The sequence below is a fragment of the Exserohilum turcica genome (assembly GCF_000359705.1).
Source record: "Exserohilum turcica Et28A unplaced genomic scaffold SETTUscaffold_2, whole genome shotgun sequence".
Classification (NCBI taxonomy): Eukaryota; Fungi; Ascomycota; class Dothideomycetes; order Pleosporales; family Pleosporaceae; genus Exserohilum; species Exserohilum turcicum.
The window spans coordinates 1,670,150-1,687,526 of NW_007360025.1; the positions used below are offsets into that span (position 1 = coordinate 1,670,150).

A 17,377-nucleotide genomic window follows, 5' to 3' on the forward strand; every position below is an offset into this window, starting at 1 on the left:
ATTTGGTGTGGCTCTATAGCCTCGTTTTTAAGGTAGTTTTTGGTGTAGGCCGCGCGCGCACTTTGTGGTCGCGCGCACTTTGTGGTGGGGCTAGTTATTCTCGGCCACTCGCTATACTTTGACGTTATAGTTTTTTTTATACTTAAAAAAACCCCCCCAGAAAAAAAACTAAGAATAAAAGAAGCTAGGACCAAATCTGGTCGATAGGAAAAGTGGTGAAAGAGAGAGAGAGAGAGAGAGATAAAAAAAAATAAGGGTAATACAGTGGTTTGGGTATTTGTGTGTACATATGGACGGGGATGTGCCCTGGTTCACGTGAAAGGGGAGGATGGGGGGTGGAGATGAAGGCTGTTTTGGGAGATGGGAGAGAGAGGGGGGGGGAGGTGCAAGATCCGATGCTTCGGACGATACAACTCGGAGGGTGACGAGAAGGCGAGAGAGACAAAAAAAAGGGAAATATAGGTTAGCAGGGGCTTATTAACCTGGTGACGTGATATGTATGTGGAGTGCGTGTCGAGTGAGAAAGGAAATCGCAGATTCCATACATACTACTTAGCCCCTAGTTTTTTTTTTAAAAAAAACTTTCTCGCTCGCTCTCAAAGAGTGTTACCACATGCTTCCTTTCCACTCAGCATGCCAAAACACCTCGCTACCCACTCATCTACTCATCTCATAGTTCGCAATACGCAGTCTGAGCCGACCAAGTGCGCGCTCCCTAAGTACGCGTCCATACGATAGTCCGATTTTTTTTTTCTCCCAGGAGGCCGAACACGGCATTGAGTCATCATTTGCCCACACGGCATCTCGACACGGAGCGGCCTGGGATACCGATGCGGAAGCCCTTAACCTAGAAAGAGGGGCCTCGCCCACTACCGTGTTTCCCGAAAAATACCCGCGTCTACGCCCCCCCTCCCCCCCCCGTGCTTGCGTCGTGAGGGACATGGACTGGGATTCCGCGAGTGGTCATAGAACGCATTGTGATATAGAATGCACGGGCAATGTGTATACGTACGTTGTTTAGTGAGGCTTGCCGAGGGGGTGGTGCAGCACGGATGTAGGGAATAGGGACATACATGTTGCTTTGTACATGTTTGCGAGGTGCATGTGTCTTGATGTACCTGCTGGTTGTTTGGACTTGGGAAGGCTTGCAATGGTACTTAGTAGATACTCACGTGCACTTTTCACGAGCCATGCCGTTTCCCCTTCCGTACCCAAGTCTACCAAGCCAAAGCGAAAAGGAAAACTGCGCTCTCCATTGCCTCGGACCAAGGTCACGTCTACATCGACCGAGTGAACAAAAAGAGTCGAGCGAAATGGAGCCTCGAAACACGCTTTCGCTAGCTTACACATTAATCAAAATGATGAGCAAACTCTACTAGAACGATGGGTTGGTTCAAGTGACTTTCCTGAAATGCTGGCGATATGGTGAAGAGTACATAGCCATGCCCGATGTATATAGCCTACAATAGCTCTCTATGCGAACTATTCATGTACATACTAGGAAATAAAGATGAACAGACGACCAGAGCACCAGCGACGTGCAAACACGCCTCCTCCATCTCTTCTCACCCAAAAGAAAAGAAAAATAATCGAGATACTTACCAAACGAACAAACTCATACACGAGCGTCAAAAAAGTTTAAAAAAAAAGCTAGAGACTTACACACGGGAGGCACTAAAACTCGAACAGCCGCTATTAGGCCTCCTAAGGATTCGTTCAAGGTACCAAAAAAAGGAAAGCACCTTACGCCCGAAGACGCAAGCAGGTGTAAGTTTTGCTGGACTTTTTGTAGCTACTTTCCTGGAGTATCTTCTCAGCAACAAACACTATATACCTATTTTACTGCAACATTTCCCATTGTACAAGCCCGTCAGTTCCGCAGCGAGGAAAATACGAAATACGAAATACCAACAACGATGGTAAGCCTCGTACGTACTGCGGCTGGGGCCGCGCTGATGCCTAGAGTGGAGCTGAACTAGTACTACCCAGTACGGATGAATGGGGTGGATGGATCTACGCGCGTATTCGGGCTGGGGACGGGACGCCTGACCGTGTTCCCCGTTTAACCACATACTTGTACATATACGGAGCTAGTAGTACTAGTAGGCGTACGGCCCGTCGGACTCCGTGGCGGTGGTAGTGCTGATGCTGATGCTTGCTGGTGGAGGAAAGAGGAGGTGGGGGCCACGCGTCAGCTGGTAGCCGCGCGTGATATACGCAATGGGGGTTCTGAATGGGAGAGGGGTAGTCAGGCTGGCTTTGTGTGCATGTGGGCGGGAGTGAGACTGAGAAAAGGGCCATCGCTTTTTAGGTTTCGGTCTGAAACAGAGCTGAGGTGAGACTTTGGCCGAACCTTGGGCTGGGCGCTAATGCCATCCATGAGTAAGGTGTGGGAAAGACATGCGGAGAGAGAGAGAGAGAGAGAGAGAGAGAGAGAGAGATGGGGTGAAAAGACGCTCAAACAACTGCAGAGTGCCAGATGTATGTTTTTTATTAGGAGGTGAATGTGTTTTGTATGTATGTAACATGGACGGAAGTAGAGAAGCTGCGAACTTTGTAAAGCACCGGCAAATTTATGCCTCGCGAACATGACATAGGAAAACAAAAGTCTGTCTCTCTTCCAGGGGTGTGGCGGTGTTTGTTTAGCACTTATTAGAGAAAAGTGCGGCCCTTTTGAACCCTCAGCAAATATGACAACGCCGTAGATGCAAAAAAAGATAAAGAAGATGGTGAACAGAGAACTTGCCCAGGTATCGAACAAAGTCGAAGAGAGAGGAGAAAAAAAAGAAGTTGCAAAAGGAAAAAAAGTTGCAAAGACCAGACTGTCGGAACCTCAAATCGACGCCGAAGCAAGGGAGACCAAATCACTGGGTCAGCCCAATTGCAGGTACAAAGACAATAGGAATGTGCTGGAGGAGCAAGGTAGCCATGGATATAACGCCGTCAAAATGCAAATCTTCACCCTAAATCCTCCCATCCTAACCTAAACCGCCGGTCGTGATTCATAGATCGTCGTCGAGATCGATCGCATCTGGGTTGGGGGTTGCCTCTTCGACGGGCTTGATGTTGCCGCCCTGGGGACCTGTGCTAGCAGCGACAAAGCCAGCAGGTGCACGAGCTTGGCGTTCGAGGGCAGCCATTGCGTCCTCGTCGGCATTGTCTGCAGTTCCCTCTTCGTCGTCGGCGGATGTATTGTTTTGTTGGCCGCGAGCGACAGCTTGGGAGGCGATAAAGTTGACGTCGGTGCTGGCTTCGTGTTAGCAATTTGGCTCATTCTTCTGAAAAGGTATGGCACGCACTTGTATTGAGCTTGGACGCTTCGCTTGATGCGTAGCATCTCCTTGTAGGTGTCTTCGTTTCCATGCTGGACTTCGAAAGACTCCCACTTCTTCCAGAACTCGGGATTCGTCCTCGGATCGCAGAATTGGCTGGCATGGCCATAGATGGCTCGCGCTCGGTCGATTTCTCCCAGACGTCGCTCCATCTCAGCAAACTTGAGACACATTTCCTTGGCTTCAGCATCGGGCAGAGCAGCAATGGCGCGCTCGTAGATTGGTCGTGTTGAAGTGAGACCAAAGTTGGACGCCGACTTTGTAATGTAAAAGTTGAACATCTCCATCCGGTCTTCGTCCGCTACGGCACGCGTAGCACGTTCGTAAATGCGCATCGCGTGCCTGGCCAGGCCACGGTCTTCCTCAAGCGCACCGTACATGAGATACAGCACCTTGGCGAACTTGGGTGGACAGTCTTCCACCGCCTGCTCGAACAGATCACGCAGCCGCTCCATTCCAATCTTTCGGTCGACGGCTTTGGTGAGGTAGAGATTCCAGATCTCGAAAGCGACGGGGTAGCTGAACAGATCCAGTCCACGCTCGTACACTTTGAAGCACTCCTCGTAGTACTTGTTTTCCTCCAGTAGGTTTGCGTAATTGACAATGGTCTGTGGCGTAGCGATGCGAAGCTCGAAAATCCGTTCATACACCTTCTTTGTCTCTTCCAGAGTGCTGACACTCTCCACAAGGTCGACATAGAAACTCCACAGCTTCCAGCTCTTATGCACACGCTGTTGCGGCGACAAGGATTCATCGAAATAGTCGACGTTGGACCGCTTGGGTGCCTGCGTAGCCTTGGCCATGATGTCGACGGCCTTGTCGAAATTTTCGTTGCGGAGCTCCATCTCTGCCCATTCGCACCACATCTCAGCCAACTCCGAGACCGACTTGAAGGGGACCTTGACGGCCTTTTCCATGATAACGCGCGCATTCTGAAGATCGCCGCCGGCCTCGTATATCTTGGCGTAGTTGGTCCAGAGTTCGTGGAACTTGCCAACGGCCTTCTTGGGGTTGATTGCCGCAATGGCATCAGTGTACGTCTGCACCACTTCTTTCTTGTTGTCGCCCCAGAGCGCAACGCGCTTTTCCCATTCAATCACGTTGTGTGGGTTCTGTCGCAGCATAACATCGTTGAGCAGGAATGGCCTTCTCTGCATCAGTGATTCGAAGCGAACCATTCTGATGTCCAGGTCGGCATCGCCAGCTTCATCGACTTGGCCCTGCTCTGACCGGGCGGCAGCCTCATTCAGCTTAATTCCAATCATGGCTTCCTCGGCTTCCACATATGTATCAAAGACGACGGAGAAGTCGCGCACAGTCATGACTGTAGTCACGCCCTCTTCGAAGACGTCTCGCGCTTTTTCGTATTCGCCCTTGTGCATCCAGTACCGCGCCAGGCCGACCCACAGGATGCCCCGTTGGTCAGGGAACTTGGCAATGCCACTCTGGATAATCTTTTCGACGTTGATGCCACTGTCATCACTCGTGTCGATCTCCTTGGCATGGTCAATGATGAGGTCGATCATCTCGGTCCAGAATTGGAAGGGCCCCTTTGCCTCCTTGCTTTTGAACCGGGGGTTGTTGAGAATCTCCATGTACTTTTTGACGGCCTCGGTGTACTTGCGCATGTCCTTGAGCAGCTCGATAAAGTCCTCGGCGTCTTCGGGGTGGATTTGCATGTAGCGTCGCCAGATCTTGACGGCCGTCTCGCCCGAGGCAGACGTGGCGAAGGGCCGGTACAGGGCCCAGATGCGGTTGTGCTGCGTTAGGGGGAGGGCGCGCAATGCTCGGTCGAAGGTGCGGCGGGTCGTGGTCACGAGAGGCTGCTGCATGAGAAAGGTGAGGTACATCTCCCAGATGCGCGGCATCTTGTTCAGCAGAACAAGAGCCCGCTCAAACAGGGCGTTGACCTTGACGTAGTGCGGCGCAAACTTTGCGGGATTCTTGTTGGCGAGGTGTTTGGTCCGCAGCTCGAGGTACAGCTTCCACAGCTTGTACGAGCGCGGCAGCGTGGTGACGGCGCGCTCGAGGACGAAGGCCTGCTCCAGGATGCTGCCGCGGGACTTCTTGAAGGCGTGGTAGTCGAGCCATGGCTTGACGCTGCCAGGGTTGCGCTGGATGTCCTGCTCGTACGCGACGTCCTGGTCGGTGATGAGGAAAAGGTCCGCCGAGGGCTCCATCTTGCGCTTCGAGGGCCGCGAGAGGCTCGCGGTCACGGTCCTGAGGAGTTCGCCGGGCATGGTTGCGCCAGTGCCAGGGCGTGTCGAGGCCCGCGGTGGGCAGGAAGCTGGGGGGATTCGGGGCACGACGGGCTGATGGAGCGTGTCGCCGGGTTAAAGTTCTGAGGGCAAGAGCGATGGAGTCCGAGCGGTCAGCGGGCGCCGCCAGCCAATGGCGGCGCGGCCTGCTGGACGACCCGCCTGTGCTTGCGAGAGTTGGCAGGCGCGGGTGCACGGGCCGCTCGTCTCAGATAGCTCCCCCCGGCATGGCTGCGTCACGTTCCGCCTGCTTCACTGCCGCCCGTCGACCGACTGACTTGCGCAAGAGAAAAGCTGGCCTGCCCATTGCCGCCGCCATCTACACACGCCGCCGCCGCCAGCCCCAGCCCACGATAGAGAGACCCGGCCCAAGACATGTCGGGCAGCGGGGTATGTGCTGCCCCCCCCCACGCCCGCCGCCCCCATCTCACCAGAGCTAACCCGGCCCCCCAGGCGAGAGAGGCCGTCTTCGCGACGCGCCAGTCGCTGGGCATGATGAAAAGCAAGCTCAAGGGTGCCCAGACGGGCCACGACCTGCTGAAGCGCAAGAGCGAGGCCCTGACAAAGTACGCATCACCGTCCTCGCTGTGTTTCTGCGCCTCTTGCTAACCCTCGTCCAGACGTTTCCGAGGTATGGCCAGCCCCAGCATGCTCGCGCCACTGTCACCCGTGTAGCTGAAACCCGCTGTAGAAATCACCCGCCGCATCGATGAGGCAAAGCGCAAAATGGGCCGGGTCATGCAGGTCGCTGCCTTTTCGCTCGCCGAGGTCTCGTATGCCGTCGGCGGCGACATTGGCTACCAGATCCAGGAATCCGCCAAGCAGGCGCGCTTCCGCGTGCGCACCAAGCAGGAGAACGTTTCCGGTGTCTTCCTGCCGCAGTTCGAGAGCTTCACGGTCGAGCAGAACAACGACTTTGCCCTGACGGGACTGGGCAAGGGCGGCCAGCAGGTGCAGCGGTGCAGAGAGACGTACGCAAGAGCCGTCGAGACACTGGTGGAGCTGGCCAGTCTGCAGACAGCCTTTGTGATCCTCGACGAAGTCATCAAGGTCGTCAACCGTCGTGTCAACGCCATGTGGGTATCTTCCGTTCCCAGTCCAGACGAGAACCCAGGCTAACCGCTAGCCAGTGAGCACGTCATTATTCCCCGCACAGAAAACACCATCAAGTACATCAACTCGGAGCTAGACGAGCTGGACCGAGAAGAGTTCTATCGTCTGAAAAAAGTCTCCAAGAAGAAACAGAATGATGCTGCCGAAGAAGAGGCCGCGAGAATGGCACAGAAGAACAAGGAAGCAGAGGAGACGAGCGCAGAGGCGTCGCAGCAAGCTGTCGAGACCAAGGACATGCTTGGCGACGAGGACAACGAAGACGTCATCTTCTGAGCACTGCAAACATGCACTACTAGTATCTATCGGCGACGCCTCTGGTTTGGCGAACGGCCGTGCTCTCCGTCCAGTCTCGCCTTCATCGATTCTCCCTAAAGTCTGCGATATTGCCGCTTGGAAACCCCGGCTTTCCAGCCAGCCGACACAGCTCTGCTCTTCTTCTGGTTCTTGTCTAAAAGGAGATTTGAGTATTGTACCATAATATTGCAATAGCAAGCGTTCGGATAACAGGACATCTATTTTTTGTCGGCCGGTATCTGATGTTCATGTCGAACGAGGTATCATAAATGCATAAACCCACAAGCAATCAATCCATACGCAATAACCTACTGCTGCCTCTGGTACGTGACCTTCATAGGCTTGCCCTCTGCGCCAATCGGGGTATTCGCCGTCGCCTCCTTCGCGGTAATGGCAAACTGCTCATTCTCAAACTCGGCAAAGGCCACGGCCCTGACCGACACCAAACGCACTTCCTTGAAACCCTCGAAGCGCTCGAATATGGTTGTGAGGTCGTCCTCGTCGACGTCGCGGGGAATGTTCTGCAAGAAGAGCGTCTTGTTGGGTCGCACGTATTCGTCGGGCACAGCTGCCGCTCCGGTTTTGGCGGCGCGAGGCTTCTCGGCGGCCACGGGGTTGGCTTGCGCCTTCGCGTCTTCTTCTGCGCGCTTGAAATCTGTATGGTGTAAGCAAATAATTCACGTCGCGTCGGCTGGTGGCCAATCGTACCCTTGAGCGTCAGGCGCTTCCGCTTGTGGTCCTCGAACATGTCTGGTGCTTTCCGCTTGACCGTCTCGTCGCTATGTGTCTTTGCCCTTTGCACCTTCATGACCTTGCCATACATCTCAAAGCCGTTCATCTCCTCGACCGCCTCGAGCGCTGCCTTCTCGCTGTCAAACACAATAAACGCCTGTCCCTTGCGCTTCAGGCTGCTCTTCGCAATCACATCGAGGATCGGGCCGTAGTATTGAAACACCCGGGTGAGCGCTTGCTTCATGGTATCGATCTTGACACGCTCCTCCAGGTTGTTGACCTAGTTGCTATCTGTCAGCGCGCCATCCGCCAGCCGCAACGCGAGCGCGTTGCCGGCATGCCGTAGGCCAACTCACATAGATTCTGCAATTCGGCATTAGCATCATAGGGACCTACCTTTTCGGCATGATCGCACTTACGTTTCGATGGGCACGGGGTATTTGCTGGGATCTACAAGGCCGCCGCCCATGACTACGCCCTCCATCTTGTCCGCCATCTTGAAGCGACTGTTGTGGGGTGGAGTGGTTTGATTGGGCGTGGCTTCACCACTGCAGCTTGAAGCTATCCACATGCTAGATTCGAGATCCGTGCCAAGCACGCTAGGCTGCGCGCTCACGTGATAGCGCTCCCCCATCTGAAGCTGCCTGTCTGCCACTGTACCACATGACCACGTGCGTAGATGTTGCAGTGCTGGAATTGAAGTTGCGCTAAATCAAATTGGTTAGAACATGTCGATTCATTGAAAAGCATCACCTAAGCAGTCGGCATGGATGCATTCTAGACCTTCCTTTGGCTTGGTCATGCCGGTATCGGTGATATCCAGGTGTATAAAATGTACAAGTACTACTACATGTAGATTTTAATTTCATCAAATTCAGTGTACATCGCCATTCCTTCTTGCTATCAATGTACTAAGTCCACCCGTTATAGCTGGTTCTGCCCTAGATGCTGACGTCACAGTATAGCTCAAGTTGGTGCGGAAACCCGAATTGGAAAGCTCCCTGTAACTACCAATAACTGATCTTCTCACGTCTTAACCGCAATTGTGTCTTTTTTTCTTGGTCCTACACATCTCTCTGGCGATTTCTGGATTCCATGTCAGCTATCCTTTCGCCACTCGGCCTCAAAGGCTCCTCTGCACCACCAGGGCTCAAATGGCGTTCCCATCCGGTTTTCGTCGTCTTCACCGTCGGCACGGGAGCTTTTGTGGATCTTTTCCTTTACGGCCTTATCGTACCAGTGCTCCCTTTTTTGCTCAAAGACCGGATTGAGTTGCCAAACTCCCATATACAAAGCACGATATCGTATCTGCTTGCCATCTATGCAGCCGCCTCTTGCGCAATATCCCCAATAGCTGGTGTCTTGGCAGATAGGTTCTCCAGTTCGCGGCAGCTACCTTTCCTTCTCGGACTCACCATGCTTCTTCTTTCCACTATCCTCCTTGCCCTCGGTCGTAGCGTGGCCGTCCTTGCTATCGCGAGGTTTCTGCAGGGTGCCTCTGGTGGTGTCGTTTGGACCATTGGCATTGCGATCATTATAGAGACCGTAGGACAAGAGAATCTGGGCAAGGCAATGGGAACGGTGTTCAGTTTCATCTCTGTTGCCGGCCTCTTCTCGCCAATCGTTGGTGGAGTGCTCTACTCCAAGACTGGATACAAAGGCGTATTTGGAGTGGGTGTTGGGTTGATCGCGATAGACTTCTTACTGAGAGTGCTTATGATCGAAAAGAAAGTCGCGACAAGATACCCTGGCTCAAAATCAGATGCAAATCATGATCCGGATCATACACGAGAAAACACAGAGGAAACACCCCTCTTATCCAACAGTTCTGCCGCAGCTGATCGATACCGGCTTTCAAAACCAGCCAATCGATTTACCCACAACTTTCCTATCCTTATGCTCTTCCGCAACACTGCACTTCTGACCGCCATATGGATCGGCTTCATCCAAGCTCTACTACTGGGTTCCTTTGACGCTACAATTCCCCTGGTGGCTTCGGATCAATTCAGCTTTGACAGTCTGAAAGCCGGGCTACTTTTCCTACCCCTCGGCGGTGCCGACTTTCTCCTCGGACCCGTATTTGGATGGTGTGTTGATCGGTACGGTACAAAGCCGGTTTCTTTTCTTGGATTTATCTGGCTCATCCCTGCGCTCGTCTTACTTCGACTGCCTACCGAGTCGGATCTTGTCGGCAAACTGGATGCATCCCATCTTATCGCGCTCTATGCTGGTCTACTGGCAGCCAATGGGCTGGGACTCGCATGTATCAACAGCATCAGCATCGTGGAATCGGGAAATATTGTGGAGAAATATTATAGAGCAAACATGGACTTGTTTGACCAAGCGCCATATGCTCAGTTGTATGGCATCAGCAGCATGGTTTGGAGTGCTGGATTGACTGTAGGTCCATTGATTGCTGGGTTGCTGAAGGACACGATTGGATATGGGAATATGAATGCTGTGCTCGCTGGTCTGTGTGGACTGACGGCCATCACTTCCGCTTTCTTCATTGGCGGGAAGCAAGAAGACGATGATGTTGTAAGCGAGCGAGATGATTGAAAAGTTGTATCGAAAGCCTCGTTATGGTCTATTAAGCTCTAAATATAGACTATCTAGTATTTAGATAAACCAGTAGATCATGTCGAGAGTAAAGGTAGTCGTGGCCGGTAATTTACAAATCTGGACTCATTCCAACTTTTACAAAATCAAGATTTATCCCTTACTCAACTTATGCATCTAAGAAGAGTAATGGCCCTAGATTTCTCGTATTAGATACCCATGATAGCGGCTACGTGGTAGAGAAAGCTGTGTTTGACTTTGAGCTTGTTGAGCAGTCGTTGAGAGGTTTTAACGGCGTCATGCAATCGTATTACCCTCCCCATTTCTCAGTTTAGGCATTAAGAACGTGATAACTATGGAACTTGCTCTTCTTTTCTATATTCTGATACAGATGAGAGGGTGGTTGGCTTTAGTTAGTGTTTAGCAAGCTGGTTTTCAAGAAGCTCGCGATTATCTATTGTACGCGTATTGTTTGACTCAACATCGTGTAAAGAAGTAGGCCACGCCTACTCCTTTCCACATTATCGCTACAAAAAAAACTCAGGTCTCTTGTGGAGCAAAATAGCTCGATTGATTTCAAGGTCAGTTTATATCAATACTTCTTAGTAGTCTCCCACGTTATGAAATCCGCTAGGTTAGCACATTAAAATCACTCATAAACCCAGTATTTGCTGCTTTCCATGAGTGATTTCCCCGTGCTGACATGTCAAGGATAGCTTATTTTACAGCTCAACCCCTGCATCGCTATCCATTTGCTGGAAAAGAATGCCAAAATCATGACTACAGAGAAAGAGAAGCGAAAAGTTAGACCTGGCTGCTACCTCTCTACACAAGCCGTGTTGAGGCGTTCATGCCGATATGTAAATGCGGGATTTAACAAAGTGAAGAAAACGGCCAGGTAGTTTACCTATAGCCATGTCGTGTGATAATACAGGAAGAATTTCAACTGGCTTGAACATCGTATTTTGCTTAGGCCAAGTGGAGCCCTTAGCCGTATTGCCGGTTCGATGGCCGCAAAAGGTCCTTTTACATGACTAGCTAGAAGCCTTCTAGAAGGCCCTTGTGGCTGATGAATGCTAAACTATCTCTCATAGGCCGAGAACTAGAACGTAGCACCGCGCCTAGATTTAATGGCTAAAATGCAGAATATTCCATTCTAGTTGAGTCCAGAAGCAAACTTACCACCTAATGTGGGGCGTGCGCTTGGGCGGATGTATGTAATCGTACCATGTTTCACTAGAAATCGATAAGAATACGAACACCGAAGAAGCCTTGAATCAGGTGAAGATATGAATTAGTACATGTCAGCTGAAGTCGCTTCTACACATACGCATGTAACCGCCACGTGCTTTACATGCAAGATCTGGGACAACGGTAAGTAGTGGGGCTTCGGACTCACACCAACGCACGACTAGCGAGATCCTTCCCCGACGGTCCTTTTAATTCTGCAAACGTGACGAGGTAGGCCTCTGCTACTCCAGTCAAGGTTCTCGGACACTGAAGTATTACTTGGATTAAGTCTACATGCATGTGTCATCTGTTCTAAACTTAGAGTCTCTGGTGAGCACTAAAGGGTTAGGGTTCGACTGTGCTCACCATTACCGATGACAATCATACGTAAGACAGTATTTGGAAGAGTCTTGTTCAATTCATCAAGCGTCAAGACAATCGCATTACGCATAATCATCTCTCCATTGGTTGGACTCGCCCCCTCGGTATCGGCACCGGCCCCGAGTCTAGTCTCAGGCCCCCACACGACGTGACCCTGTTGCACTAACGCCTATGTATGCTAACACTTGACTACAGTACTGCCATGCCGCCCAAGCTCGTTAACACCCGCTACTAGGTCTTCTGCGGAGCAAGACTTGGCAACCTGGGGTGTCTAGACTTCAAATCAGTCACATATCCTAGTAGACTGGTATGGCTTGTCGCCGAACTCATAGCCTCATTCATCACCGGTGTCCTGAGTACAACTGCTGCTGACGTTACGCAGAGGCAATGTTCAACTGGAGGAGCGTCCAAGGCAACAAGATTACAGGCTAAATAAAGATTATACACGAAACCGTATCTATGTATTGAGTAATTCCGCAAATGCTGTATTGGGTAGCATGCGGTGAAATGGTTCGGATCGACTCGGTTCAATTCGGCTTGCGCTCCCGTCCACATCGTATTTTCCAGCCAGTAATGTGGCTTCTCTCTTTGGCCCAAGATAAACGTTAAGCAGTCTTGCAAGTCAAGATCGTGAACTGACCCTCAGTGGCTGGCGTACACACAATGCGGGCTGAGGTGTTGAAAGAAAGCTGCATACTACCATCCTTTCCGCCTGCAAACTGTACATTGGCACTGACACCCGCCTCATTCAGACCAATACCGGCTGAAAACTCGAGAGAATCTGGCTTGATGGTGAATCCGCCGCCCAACCCAAAGTCTTTGGAACCAGCTTGAAGACCACCTATCCCGTGCTGTCAGCCTCGATTGCTTGCGTAAGATGACGGCTAGCTTACCACCGTAAGACGTATCGGCCTTCCAGTTGATGCCGCAGCCTACCCCAATGCCGCCAAACGGAGTGAGATTGCCCGCAGCTGCGACATTTCCAATGCCTTGGGTGGACGTGCCATTTTGTTCGAGGCTAGTGATTTTCACATCGCTTGCACTTCGGCCCTGCTGTGGCGTTGCAGACACCAACACCTGCATAGCAAGAAATGGTACGAGGATTCTCCCGAGCATTTTGTCGACAATGATGCGCTTCGATATAACCAACAGACAAACAGGAACGCTCGAGAGGAATGGTGAATTGAGACAGCGCTGTGGTGGAGTAACCCGTGCTTCATTTATAGGGGGCGATGTTCTGTACCAAGCTTACGTACGGGCACAACCATAGGTTCCGCTCTTTCCAATACATAGCGCTTCGCCTTGCAAATTACCGGCCCTGACAGCAATTTAACCACACAGGAGACTTAACAGGCCCTCGGTCCGAATAAGAACCTTAATCTGACAGTGCAACGATAGCAGGGGAACTTCGACTGGGTGCTTCGCAGGAAAGGCTAAGTAATCGAGGATTGCGGAAGGACTGTCCGAGATAAATTCAACTATTGATACCTAAACAGAAATCACCTAACCTCTACAATGTGCAGAACAGTTGCAAAAACAGAGAAAGACAGGCTGAGCGGCGAGACAACGACATGACTTCGGTGCAATCTCGGTGGTGCTAGGGCGCGGCCAGTGATCCGGCGCGCCCGCATTACAGGCTATCCTAGCGTTCGAAGCCTCGTCGAAGTATGTAAGTGATGGGCGAGAAGATCGCCGTCTTAGAACAAATATAGCCAAACATGATCACTGTATAATAGGCCTGGAGTTCCCGGCAGTTGGGGGTGCTCACCAGCTTACCCCTCTGCTTCTCTCCTCCAAAATGCGTGCTGGAGTAGCAATCAGCTTGCTGCTGACAACTGCAGGCTCAGTGTTGGGCGATCATCGACACTCCAAAGACTCCAAGTGTTCTAACAAGGGCCATGGCGCCGGCCTCACTAGCCATGGTGGCGATTGGCAACCCGACATCTATCTCTCTGTTACATATGAGAAGCAAAAGGTGGCATGCTCGGAGCGCATGTCTGTCTTGGTGAACGGCACGTCCCCAGCACCAACGCTCCGAATTCCCCCTGGAAAAACCACATGGATTCGGGTCTGTAACAACATGGACAATCACAACACGACCATTGTAAGAATATGATTGTATACTTTTACAGCTATTTCTAACGCGTATTCAGCATTGGCATGGTCTTAGCCAGCGTACAGCACCATTCAGCGATGGAACCCCCATTAGTCAATGGCCAATTGCACCCCATAGATGTTTCGATTACGAAGTTCACCCTGAGCCTGACGACTGTGGAACGTATTTCTACCATTCGCATTATGAATTTCAAGCCATCTCCGCCCAAGGAGCGCTCATTGTCGAAGATGCCCAAGCGCACCCAATCCCCCATGACCATGAACGTATAGTTTTTGTTCAGGACTTTTACAAAAAGACTGATGACACAATCGTGTCTGGACTTACAGCAACACCGTTTGTTTGGAGTGGCGAAGTGGATTCAGTACTTATCAATGGTGTTGGTGTGCCCAATAATACAGTCGCTGGCCACGGCGATTGTCAACTGCCTGTCATCGAGGTACAGCCTGACACAACCTACCGCTTCCGTTTTATCGGCGCAGGAGCCATATCGATGGTTCAAATCGCCTTCGAAGGCCACACCGATCTCCAAATCATCGCAGCAGACTCTCAATACACCAAACCTCACAAGATCGACTACATTCAGGTTGCACCAGGACAGCGATTCGATGCGATTATTCATACAAAGTCGGCTGCGGAACTTGCTCGCGCTAACAAAACGGATTTCTACATCCAGTTTCAGACCCAGGACCGGCCAAAGATCTACACTGGCTATGGTGTTCTGCGCTACCCTGGTTCTGGAACCAAGATTACTACCCAGCCTGCTGTCAAGCCTTTGAACACGAGACACCCTCCTTATGACTACCTTGAGTACACTCTGGAGCCCCTGAAACCCAACGATTTCCCGCAAGCACATGAGGTCACCCGCCGTGTGATCATTGACAATGTGCAAGTTATGAACAAGACTATTGTCTGGGACCAAGACGGCCTTAGCTGGACCGAAAACCTTCCCCAGAACAGTCCTCCTTATTTGGTAAACATTTACAAGAACGGCCCCTCTGCCATGCCAAACTATACTGCGGCACTAGCGAACAATGACTGGGACCCAAAGACGCTCGCATGGCCCGCCAAGATTGGCGAGGTGCTCGAGGTCATCATCCAAAACACGGGAAGTAGAGTTAAGAACAACGGCGGTGTTGATTCCCACCCGTGGCATTTACACGGCCATCACGGCCATGACTGCGGAAGAGGACCAGGCGTCTATGATCCCGTTGAGAACGAGAAGAAACTAAAAGGCTACAACCCTGTGCTGCGTGACACAACAAACCTGTACCGCTACAACGCTCAGGGTGTGGCCGGAGAAGTTAATTCATGGCGATGTTGGAGAATCCGCGTCAAGAATCCCGGATGCTGGATGTTCCACTGCCACATTCTTCAGCACATGGTCATGGGCATGCAGACATCCTGGGTTTTTGGAGACTACAACCAGATTACTGCTATCCCGTTCTCCGGCGCCCAGGGATATCTGGAGTACAATGGAAACGCATACGGAAGCTCAGATAAGTCACCGGTTGTCTACGAATACTTTCCCAAGGAATCGAAGCAGAAGCCCTAGTCTGGCCTTCTGTCGAACAGTCTCTTGTACAAACAACAGTTTTTTGTTTTAAATATCGATAGATCGACTTTTTTCGTTGCCAGAATCCGTTAATTGTAAAGTAATGCAATCGCTTCATTATTATTGATACCAATATTACGGATATGCAAAGAAAGTAGTGAATATGTTCAAGTTACAAAACCACATTTGTTTTGCTTTGTTTCTGCGAGTACATACCCTTCGCGATCTAGATAGACGATTACGAAAAGCATTTGAAGAAAACTCCTATAAGTAACATGGCTGCATAATACGATTAGACTTTACTGAGCACAGGTAGAATATGCATCAACTTCTTGTCAGCTCAGCGCTACTTGCTGCATGTCGTTTTGATGACCGAAAACAAGGACCCCCTTCCACCTCCTTAATAATAGCTGACCATAGCGAAAATATTGAGGAGCTAAGGGGAAATTCAGGATCGCATGGTTTCTGCGCCGGCCACATTACATGGAGTAGTTCACGCCAAGCAGATTGAGCTAGGATTTCTTATTGAGCCCTGTGTCGATGCACCCGTACGGTAGTTCTTACACGCCGCCTTCTCTGCCCTACAAGCTCCGGACACTAACTCTGCGGCAGGTTCCTGCTAGTAACTTGCACACTACGGAGGTGACTGTCAAAAGTTCTTGCTAGCGCCACGCTAAGCCGCCAGCCTATCGGCCCGACTATTCTTGGCGCTCACACTAATTTCTTGAAGCTAGCGATAGCTTGTATACTTATTTTTTTGAGTGTTTTTAATCTACTATAGCTCCAAATACGGATATATCGACCCACTCTTTTATTGTTGCATTGAAGTCACCTTTTAGTGGCAAATCTACACGCGAAATTGCAGAAATAATAGGTATATCGCCGCGTACGATCGACTTAATTTATGGTAGAGCCTGCCAGCGAGGCTTTAAGCCTAACGCACGCCTAATTAAGATCCTTTCGCAGTACCTTAAAGATGCCCCGCGCGCAGGCCGCCCTCGTAAATAAGAAGAAATACACAACGCTACTCTTAAGAACGTACGCCGCGATAGGTATAGGAGAGAGAAGAGCTGCGCTAATATTGCTAGTAATCTTAGTGTTCACGGCTACAACGTCTCGTCGTCCACTGTATAGAGAGTCCTTCAAGCAGCCGGTTACAACAAGACGAAGCCAACGAGGAAGCCTAGGTTGACGATGAAGATGAGACAGGAAAGACTTGAGTGGTGTCTTGCCTATAAAGATTGGACACTTGAAGATTAGAAGAACGTTATTTGGTTAGATAAGACTTCTGTTGTTCTCAACCACTATCGCGGTGGCTATCGTGTGTAGCGACGCCTAGATGAAGTCTTTACCAAAAGTGTTATCTAAGAGCGGTGGAAGGGCTACTCTAAATTTATGTTCTAGGGCTGCTTCACGTACGACTACAAAGGTCCTTGCCATGTCTGGAGGCCTGAGACTGCGCAGGAGAAGAGAGACGCCGCTCTCCAGATTGAAGAGTTGAATAAGGCTCTAGAGCCTCTCATGAGAGAGGCGTGGGAGCTTACAACAGGCATAAAGAGGCTTGGATTACGTAACAAGCCTGGCAGAGTTCCACAATGGAGATGGGTAAAAGAGACGGGTAAGCTAGCTCGTGAGAGCAGTCGTGGTGGCATTAATTGGTGGCGTTACCAGACTCAAGTTCTTATCCCAAAGCTAATTCCCTTCGCAAAGGAGTGCTAAAAAGAGAGACCACGTGTCTTTGTTCAAGAAGATAAGGCACCTTCGCATACCCACCACGCTCAAAGAACTATATACCGAAACGCTGAGGTGG

At 50.9% G+C, this 17,377-nt stretch overlaps 6 protein-coding genes across 6 annotated transcripts; 3 read left to right on the forward strand and 3 right to left on the reverse strand.

The window, feature by feature from the left end:
- Positions 1 to 3,002: 3,002 nt before the first annotated feature.
- SETTUDRAFT_19495 (uncharacterized protein) lies at positions 3,003 to 5,572 on the reverse strand (the record flags this gene model as incomplete). The annotated part of the gene is made up of 2 exons (XM_008026727.1): positions 3,003 to 3,246; positions 3,300 to 5,572. 2 exons carry the CDS (start codon positions 5,570 to 5,572, stop codon positions 3,003 to 3,005), a joined length of 2,517 nt encoding a protein of 838 aa, XP_008024918.1.
- Positions 5,573 to 5,965: 393 nt separating this feature from the next.
- Positions 5,966 to 6,976, forward strand: SETTUDRAFT_19496 (uncharacterized protein; the record flags this gene model as incomplete). The annotated part of the gene is made up of 5 exons (XM_008026728.1): positions 5,966 to 5,980; positions 6,044 to 6,156; positions 6,211 to 6,221; positions 6,282 to 6,666; positions 6,721 to 6,976. 5 exons carry the CDS (start codon positions 5,966 to 5,968, stop codon positions 6,974 to 6,976), a joined length of 780 nt encoding a protein of 259 aa, XP_008024919.1.
- A 329-nt stretch (positions 6,977 to 7,305) lies between these two features.
- Positions 7,306 to 7,973, reverse strand: SETTUDRAFT_88567 (uncharacterized protein; the record flags this gene model as incomplete). Its single annotated transcript, XM_008027325.1, has 2 exons — positions 7,306 to 7,652; positions 7,706 to 7,973. 2 exons carry the CDS (start codon positions 7,971 to 7,973, stop codon positions 7,306 to 7,308), a joined length of 615 nt encoding a protein of 204 aa, XP_008025516.1.
- Positions 7,974 to 8,674: 701 nt separating this feature from the next.
- SETTUDRAFT_171274 (uncharacterized protein) lies at positions 8,675 to 10,393 on the forward strand (the record flags this gene model as incomplete). Its single annotated transcript, XM_008027326.1, has 2 exons — positions 8,675 to 8,732; positions 8,859 to 10,393. The coding sequence occupies 2 exons, from the start codon at positions 8,675 to 8,677 to the stop codon at positions 10,286 to 10,288; spliced, it is 1,488 nt and encodes a 495-aa protein (XP_008025517.1). The 3' UTR covers positions 10,289 to 10,393.
- Positions 10,394 to 12,326: 1,933 nt separating this feature from the next.
- SETTUDRAFT_163068 (uncharacterized protein) lies at positions 12,327 to 13,031 on the reverse strand. Its single transcript, XM_008027327.1, has 2 exons — positions 12,793 to 13,031; positions 12,327 to 12,740 (listed from the first exon to the last, which is right to left on the reverse strand). Exons 1-2 carry the CDS (start codon positions 13,013 to 13,015, stop codon positions 12,505 to 12,507), a joined length of 459 nt encoding a protein of 152 aa, XP_008025518.1. The 5' UTR covers positions 13,016 to 13,031; the 3' UTR covers positions 12,327 to 12,504.
- A 666-nt stretch (positions 13,032 to 13,697) lies between these two features.
- SETTUDRAFT_19500 (uncharacterized protein) lies at positions 13,698 to 15,567 on the forward strand (the record flags this gene model as incomplete). Its single annotated transcript, XM_008026729.1, has 2 exons — positions 13,698 to 14,003; positions 14,053 to 15,567. 2 exons carry the CDS (start codon positions 13,698 to 13,700, stop codon positions 15,565 to 15,567), a joined length of 1,821 nt encoding a protein of 606 aa, XP_008024920.1.
- Positions 15,568 to 17,377: the final 1,810 nt, after the last annotated feature.

Bases quoted from the DNA above. Each gene is read 5' to 3' on its own strand.
- SETTUDRAFT_163068 (XM_008027327.1), bottom strand. From the start codon at position 13,015: ATGCTCGGGAGAATCCTCGTACCATTTCTTGCTATGCAGGTGTTGGTG. The intron at 12,741-12,792 runs GTAAGCTAGCCG...AGCACGGGATAG, and splicing joins GGCCGATACGTCTTACGGTG to GTGGTCTTCAAGCTGGTTCC.